This window comes from Nestor notabilis, unplaced genomic scaffold (genome assembly GCF_000696875.1).
Source record: "Nestor notabilis isolate BGI_N333 unplaced genomic scaffold, ASM69687v1 scaffold24498, whole genome shotgun sequence".
Classification (NCBI taxonomy): Eukaryota; Metazoa; Chordata; class Aves; order Psittaciformes; family Psittacidae; genus Nestor; species Nestor notabilis.
Window position 1 is genome coordinate 52,255 of NW_009940355.1, and position 8,520 is coordinate 60,774.

At 49.4% G+C, this 8,520-nt stretch overlaps 1 protein-coding gene across 1 annotated transcript in view; it reads right to left on the reverse strand.

The window, feature by feature from the left end:
* Positions 1–696, reverse strand: part of GDI2 (GDP dissociation inhibitor 2) — a 10,032-nt gene extending 9,336 nt beyond the window's left edge. Inside the window, exon 1 of the mRNA XM_010020294.1 lies at positions 595–696. Coding sequence (XP_010018596.1) covers positions 595–681 — 87 coding nt within the window. The 5' untranslated portion in view covers positions 682–696. The remainder of the gene's footprint in view (positions 1–594) is intronic.
* Positions 697–8,520: the final 7,824 nt, after the last annotated feature.

Sequence of the window (8,520 nt, forward strand, 5' to 3'; positions counted from 1 at the left end):
ACTGTTTAACATTAAGGTAATCTGATCAAAATGCCTGTTTCAGGAGAGGGCAGGCTCCTCCCTCCACTTAAATCATATTCCCAATACATTTAACCCAGTGAAGCAGGAAGGACAGCAGGGATTTCCTGACATCTGACAGTCACAACACCAGCTTCAGGGGTACAGGATCCCAGGGTGCAAGCAGTAACCAAACGAGGTGGTGCATATCCAGCTGGATGTGCTCACAGAGCAAGGTCAGAGTGGAGTATCACAGCACAAAGAGCACACAAGAGATTCTTAGGCCAACATTTGGGGGCAGGAACAATTCAGCTGGAGAGTTTTAACATCAAAGAGGTTTAACACGTAGCTGTCAGGTAATTATAACTCTGAAGGATCACTCAAGTGCTTGAATCTGGGAATGCCAGAAAACAAGTGCTGTCTGCCAAGTTTAAACGTGGTGAGGGAGAAACCAGTTTGTAAGTGCCATAAAACAGTCTAACTCAAAGGAGACCCTTAAGAGTAATGACTTTGAATCCACCCCTAGGATAGCTGGACATAAAGCCCCCTTTGTGAGCCTGGGGAGGACACAATAGAAGGGTCAGCCTCAGTACTTACATCCTCCAGGGGAGTAATGGATGCACTTTCCCCTCCATAGTAGGAGTTCCGATCCATGTGAAGGACTTTCTTTCCATTCACTGACATGATCCCGGAGAGGATGCATTCCTATGTAGAGAGGGAAGGATGAAAGGGCTGCGTTAGCTGCATTGGAGCTTCCTTCCATGTTTCCTAAAGATGCTTGTTCAGACAACCTGCTGCATGCCTGGATTTGAAGGTCCCTGCGCAGCCCTTGGAAAACAAACACAGCAGTTGCCTCACTGTAGAATTAGGAGGTGCTGAAAGACTTGTCTGAGACAGATTAACCCTTCACGAGGCTCGTGTCTGCTCTGGGCACACCAACCATGGTGGCGTAATACACAACCACCTATATATAATATAATACATATAATGTAATACACCTGTCAGGGCTCCCCTGGGGAAGTTCCTGGGAAATTCATGTATTTGGGACTGAATAGGAAAATCTACACTCCTAAACCCCCAGTTATCAGTTTAAGAATGCCACAGAGAGGCAGCACCTTCATTTATGAGTGACAGCAAGAGCATGAAATGTTACCTGGACTATAATTAAGTCTCCTCAAAACCTCAATCATTGCCACACTGGGAAACAAGAGAGAGTCAACAGCTACTCTTAGAGGGTAGAGGTAGCACCAAGACTAAATGAAGCCATTTGGGAGTTTTATCATGTCAACACACACTTTGCTGCCCTCACTAGGTACCCGCTGAGATGAGTAATACTCAGAGATTACTCTGAGCAGCAGATCAGAGTCCAAATGCAAACACCAAGACTAACCACAGAGGGATGCACGTTGTAGCTTGCAAAACCAGCTCAGGACCTGCATGGCTAAATCCACATTAAAGCACAACTTCGCAACTAACCCGGTCACCAGCCCTGGCATTCCCAAGCCAAAGAGCTTAATAAACACTTGAATACTTGTGTGCTTGGCTCTGCTTATCGAGGAGGTTTTACTGATCTTACTCTGCCTCAACTCGCACCAACAGCAGAATTACATCTGCAGTTGACCATCAACATCATCTGACTTGTAGGTCCTGGTCACATCTCATGTTTTCTTTCATTCAGGTGTAAAACCCACATCCAGCTGCTGAGAGATGCCACCACTGCACATCTGCTCACCCAGGAGCAGAGGATCCATTCATTCATCCAGGAGAACCAGCACATTGACCCTCCTGGCAGAGATCTGCATCTCTGAGATCCTTCATGTTCACTCCACGTGCATTTTGCCCCATAGAGTGCTCAGGACTCTCCTTGTGTGTCACTTCCCCCCTGCCACATCTACGAGGCTTATTTCAAAGTACATTACAACACAGTATGGGTCAGTGGACTCAGCCAAACCACAGCCACGACACAAGGAGTCTCCCACCAATCTGTTTACATGACTTGCAAATCCCAACACTGGTAAATCCTCCATCTAAAGGAAGTTTTTAAAACCATCTTCAACTTCACCAGCCAAGGACCAACCCACGGTTAAAGGCAGCTTTCAGGAGGGGTTATTTAGTTCTGAAGTGTCTCAAAGCATGTAGGTGCATGAATGGCTGGCAGGATCCCTGGTGTGAGGATTCAGTGGTGTTGAGCTTCCAGGGTAACAGGCAAACCTTCTCTGCTGGGAGAGCAAGATGGTGGCCAGCCTGCTACCCACTAGGATGCCACCATAATCCAGCCAAGACATCAAAGAGCAAAGCTTGAGCTGCATGCATGGCTAGTGTACAGGAAGAATGGGATGCCCCCAAGTTTAATCCCTGAAGTTGTGGGTGATCTCAAACATGGTGCCCACAAGGCTTCATGGTCACCACGTGGATTGTGAGCAGTTAACCACAGTGCTTCCCACAAAGCCTCTCCATGACCCATCAGCTGCCCATTCCAATGCATACCATCCTCCACAGACTTGAGAACTCTCATAGCATAGAATCCCAGACTGGTTTGGGTTGGAAAGGACCTTAAAGCTCATCCAGCTCCAAACCCCTGCCCCGGGCAGGGACCCCTTCCACTAGAGCAGGTTGCTCCAAGCCCCTGTGTCCAACCTGGCCTTGAACACTGCCAGGGATGGGGCAGCCACAGCTTCTCTGGGCACCCTGTGCCAGCGCCTCAGCACCCTCACAGGGAAGAGCTTCTGCCTCAGAGCTCATCTCAGTCTCCCCTCTGGCAGGTTCAAGCTATTCCCCTTGGCCTGTCCCTACATCCCTTGTCCAAAGCCCCTCTCCAGGTCTCCTGGAGCCCCTTTAGGCACTGGAGCTGCTCTAAGGTGTCCCCTTCAGGAGCCTTCTCTTCTCCAGCTGCCCCAGCCCAGCTCTCTCAGCCTGGCTCCAGAGCAGAGCTGCTCCAGCCCTCGCAGCAGCTCCAGGGCCTCCTCTGGCCTTGCTCCAGCAGCTCCACGTCCCTCTTGTGCTGTTCCCCAGAGCTGGATCAGGGCTGCAGGGGGGGGTCTCCCCAGAGCACAGCAGAGGGGCAGGATCCCCTCCCTGAGCTGCTGCTCACGCTCTGGGGGTGCACCCAGCACATGGGGGGTTCTGGGCTCAAGTGCACACTGAAGCCACATCATGGGCAGCTTCTCCTCACCCAGCAACCCCCAAGTCCTGCTCAAGGCTGCTCCATCCAGCCTGTGTCTGTGCTTGGAATCGCGTACAAGGCCCCTTCTCTGTTTTTAGACAGGCAGAAGCAAGACAGAGCTGCACCAAACCCTGTGTTGAGACACTACTCGAGAGAACCATGAGCCCTACAACGCTGGGGACCTGCACAAGCCAAAGTGCACGTGTATTTTATGGTGTCAGTTAATACGTTAATGATTTACCACATGCAACGTGGGGCTGTCACACCAAGCGCATCACCACTGGCCAGTGTGGTCTCCTCGGTTAAACCACATTCAGAGCTCTACACAATCTGATTTGACTCTTTTAGACTCTACCCTGATCTGCTACCGCCCTTGCAGCATCTTCCAAAACCTTTTATCCCTCTTGGAGCGCCTTCCAAAATCAGCTCTGTGCAATGGTGCTACAGGATTGGAAATGTCCATGCCTGTGCTGAGCCATGAGGAAGCCAACCAGGACTTGAAAACAAAGTAAGTATCAAATGGTGGAATGAAGTTACAGTAAAAGCTGCAGAAGCTACATTCTTCACTCCAGATGTCAGCTGATTTCCTTCCTCCATTTAAGGAGACTTCAAAGCATTTCTTGCTCTATCCTTTCAGCATAGCACACCCATCACTTCCCAGTGAGAGTGTCTCCCTTCAACAGGCTGCCCACCCAAAATGCCAGCAAATTTGGGTACCAGCAGAAGATATAAGACATCTTAAGTACCTTCTCAATCTTATTTCATACCCGCTAACCACCAATATGGGTGTTGAGGTGGAGGAATTACAATAGTATTTCATCCAAGGCTCATTTAACACGTCCATGGCATCACCCAGGCTCCTGCAGAGCCCTGAAGCATTGAAATCCTGTGCAGGCCTTTCACTGTTGCTTCCCTTCGTGGCTGATGAAGCAAAGGCATGATGATAAAACACACGAGACACACAATAGATTTATCCACCCAGCTCAGCAATTCCTTTTGATGGCTACACTGCCTGACTGCTGGTTAGACCCATCCACTGGTGCACTATCTGTGCATAGGAACCTCTTTAATATGTCATTGTGTCATTTGGGTCAGGGAGCGAGGAAAACAAACAGCTTGTAGTGATAAGGGAAGGGCTGAAAGCAGTTTAAGCTGCAGATCAAAAAAGGGGAAGCATCAGAGTTCAAATCTTTGGCTTTCTGACTGTATTATGAACGTAGACACCATGCAAAGAGGTAAAACTGCTGACAGCAGAGAGGGCAGCAAGATACAGGAGGGAAAGCTCCAGGTATCCAGCTGGGGTCAAACACAATCTGTGTGCAAATTCCAGTCACGCTGTGCTACTATAATCCAGTGCTTGAGCCAGTCCAGGTTACGATGGGCTCTCTCTTTGTGTTGTTGAATGAATGACAGAGCAAGTCCTGCAGCAACTGATGGCGCCTGCAGCACCGCTCAGCTGCTTCAAATGGCTGGAGAGCACAGAGCAACATGCATTAGACACAGCACATCCAATACAAATCCATGGAAAAAGATAGGAATAAGGCACAACTTGGAGGTATTGTTGTTCCCATGATTGCTGGAGACCATCAGCTCTTCCCTCACTTGCACAAACTGGTTGCAAACAGACCTTCTGCATGCAGAAGCCTTCAGGAATTGCGGGAAGCAAGTAGATCTCCATGGATTTTCTCCAAGTAGGGCAGCAGTTCAGAGAGGCTCAGACAGACTGAGGGGGACTTGAGCCAGAGTCGGTCCTTCCAATAGCGCTGAGGGGAGGATTCTGCACAGAACATTCAGCAAAACCCCTTCATCTTCTTCAAGAACAGGTTCTGGCTCACCAAGAGCTCCTTCTCAGAAAGGCCATGCTGTGGCAAGCAGGAAGTTAACACCAGCTCCTTACCCTCACCCAGGTTATTCCACCTCCAGCATGGTGCTGGTTACATCTACTGGGCCGGAGTGCCAAACAAGACCTAAAGCTCTGCTTAACCACACAAAGGGCAAAAGCAATTACTCACTGCACTTGAGCAATCCCCACAGCTACCAGGGGATGATGCAAGGGACAGTGATACTCTGCTTGATCCCTGCAGTCCCTCTGATGTTCTTTATTTAAGCTCTTGAAGCCATGAGGCCTGTGCCTATATGATTAAATCTATCCTGAACCCAAGAGTTTGGCTACTGTGCTCCTACAGAAAGTGAAACTGTATCTTTGTGATGGATTGATATAGCTTTAATGTGGGGAGGCAGCTGGCAGGTAAGAAGCTTAGTTCAGCACACTGGTGCCTGCGACGAGTGAAAACCCAGCAGGAACATGGTGTCCCCCTTCTGGGGTTGAAGAGGACAGTTTAATTATGCCCAACATTCATGTCAAATAACCCACAACACAGAAAGCAAATAACCAAAGCCTGACAGAGGGCACAGAGAGCAAGCACCAGACCACTTCCAGACCAGAGAGGTGTAAACTAAGGTGAACTGAAGAGACAAGGCTGAAAATGAAACCCTGAGGTCTTCTCCAGCCTGTATCACCACATCAGCTTAAAAACGAGTTTGTGCAGTAGGCCTGGAGGAAGATGCTGCCTAATGTGCAATGCAGGAGACACACAGCAAGCCCTGGTCAAGGATCTGAAAGCTATTGAGACTTGAGGAAGCTTGAGAAGCCATTCCCACCAGCATCTTCAGGATGTGGTAGCTAGAAGACCGATCAGCTCTCGTGCTACAGCAGCTGGACCCACCAGTGCTTTGCAAATACCTGCCCTGGAGTCAGCAAACACACCGCTCAGTGCACAGAGGGATGCGGAGGAATGCAGCACTCGTGGATTACACCTCCTGTAAATCTGAAGCTGTTGTATCAGCAAGTCCAGAGGAGGCCACGGAGCTGCTGCGAATGCTGGAGCAGCTCTGCTCTGGAGCCAGGCTGAGAGAGCTGGGATCCATCAGGCTGGAGAAGGCTCCAGCGAGACCTTAGAGCAGCTCCAGTGCCTAAAGGGGCTCCAGGAAACCTGGAGAAGGGCTTTGGACAAGGGAGGGAGGCCAAGGGGAATGGCTTGAACCTGCCAGAGGGGAGATTGAGATGAGCTCTTGGGCAGAAGCTCTTCCCTGTGAGGGTGCTGAGGCGCGGGCACAGGGTGCCCAGAGAAGCTGTGGCTGCCCCATCCCTGGCAGTGTTCAAGGCCAGGTTGGACACAGGGGCTTGGAGCAACCTGCTCTAGTGGAAGGGGTCCCTGCCCTGGCAGGGGTTGGAGCTGGAGAAGCTTTAAGGTCCCTTCAACCCAAACCAGTCTGGGATTCTGGGATTCTATGAAAAATGCTCTGGGACTACTTTCTCCCTCCTGCTAAGATATCTCTTTACCAGCTTGGCACTGCAGTGGAGTCTCCAATTAGCATAAGTAAGGGAAAAGCTTAAATATGTTGAGTGCTGGAAATCCCAGCCCTAAAGCTGCCTAGGTTCTTCATCACTGCTTCAAAAAGAGATTAACACCTGAAATATTCCCATCAAAAGCACTCTTTAAGCACTCTTGTGCAGCGGCCTCACAGACCCAACTGAAACAACGACTGCAGCAGGTGCATTTGTGGCCCTTACAAAGGCTCCAGTGATGTATTTTAGCCTTTAATCCAACACTGAACTTTTACTTTGGAAAAAGAAGGAAAAGAACCCCTCCAGATCAGCAGCCACTTGCTGCCTCTCTGGATTACAGGTATTTGATGGGGTTTGTACAAGTCCTAGCGATGGATACTAGGACAAATCAACCTGTAACTCTCATGGGACAAGACACTAGATGGGTACAACCCAATAGGTAGCCTGGCAGAGAGGCAGAGCACTGGACTATCTGGCAAACAGGACTCCCATTTCATCTCCTTTTGCCCAGGCAACATCAAGACTGGTGTTTGAGGTGGAAAAGGAGACAAAACCTCGTTGAGAAGACGGCACTCCAAGAGTACAGTCCATTTCTGCAAGGGCTGGCTTCAAGGAAAGGGTGGTTGAAAACATCACCAGAAGTTTCATGACAGCTCAAGGCTCTTTGGAAAAGGAAAGAGACAACTGGATGGGTTTACACAGTGTGTTTTCCAGTTCCTTTTCCTTGGGAAGCCCAACTGCCAGCACTGGTACCAGACCAAAGTTGGAGGAGCAACCTTTGAGCTTCCAGTTGGAGACCGTATTTGACAGCATCTGTAGCCCAGCCTGAACCAGGCTCTGCTCTGAAACTACTCGCCAGCCACAGTGGTTGAGCCAACACTGTGCATTTTAGGATTGGGAATGTCCTGGCTGCAGCAGGGCCTCTATTTCCATTCACTTGGTTTTCCACATGAGCTGCTCACGTCAAGACGAAGTCCATCCTGTTCTAATTGGTATTTCAGAGGTAAAGCCTGGTCGTCAGAAGCAAAATAAGCCTCCTGCCTGCTCACAGGCTCTGGAGTTTGGTCAGCACACCTTCAAATCCAGCCATAATTCATTCCTTTTAACTCAACTGCTGATCATTAGCATGAGCTTGTCTTAAAAGTGATTTCACAAGAGGCCTTTTGTCAACTTTACATTGGCATTTGTCAGTTTGAGATTAAGCACGGTGCTTACCAACTTGATACCACAGCTCACTCTAAAGCATAAATTAACATTTTAATGGAGCTCAGATCTATTGGAGGCCCCTTCACTAGCAGCTCATTATATTTCACCCTCCCCACAACTCCATTTCCCTGCTTTGGTGAGCCAGAGACAGGTTTTAGGACAGATTGCAGCTTTCCCTATCAAAGGGAAGAAGCTTTTTCCTCAGAAGTCAGCCCTGCAACCTCAAAGGAAGAGAAAGGAATGAAAGCAACCAGGAAAGTTGGGTCTACCCTACGGCAGCAGCTGGGAAGACGCTCCCACACTCTGCACATTTTCTTTGTGCCACATCCTGGGTTTGGTACCATTATTCCCATACTCAAAACAGGGGGATGATAAACCAGATCTGCCTTAAGGCAGCCATGCCCTGGGTCCTGTGTCAGCAGCCACGTCGCCTTCACCACTGTGGCACAGCCCTGTCAATCACAGCACCAAAGCCACAGTAGGAAGCAAATGTATTTCTATTTACCATTACCAGGGGAAGTGGGTGAAATCCCTCACAGCCAACCCCAAAGATATCCCTTTGTCTAACCACCTCTTCCCATTAAGAAGGGGGAAACAAAAGCAGGAAAGGCTATTTAACAGCGAGGAAAACCTCCTCTCCACCATATTGGATTTTCTTCCTCCCTTCTTCAAACAATGCCTCTGCTTTGTAACCTGCAATCCATCCTCCAGCCCCTACTAAACCCACAGAACATAAGCTAGAGGTGGCTCCAGGCATCTCCTCGCTCTGAAGGAAGGAACCAGAAGCAATCCCCCCCAGCAAACC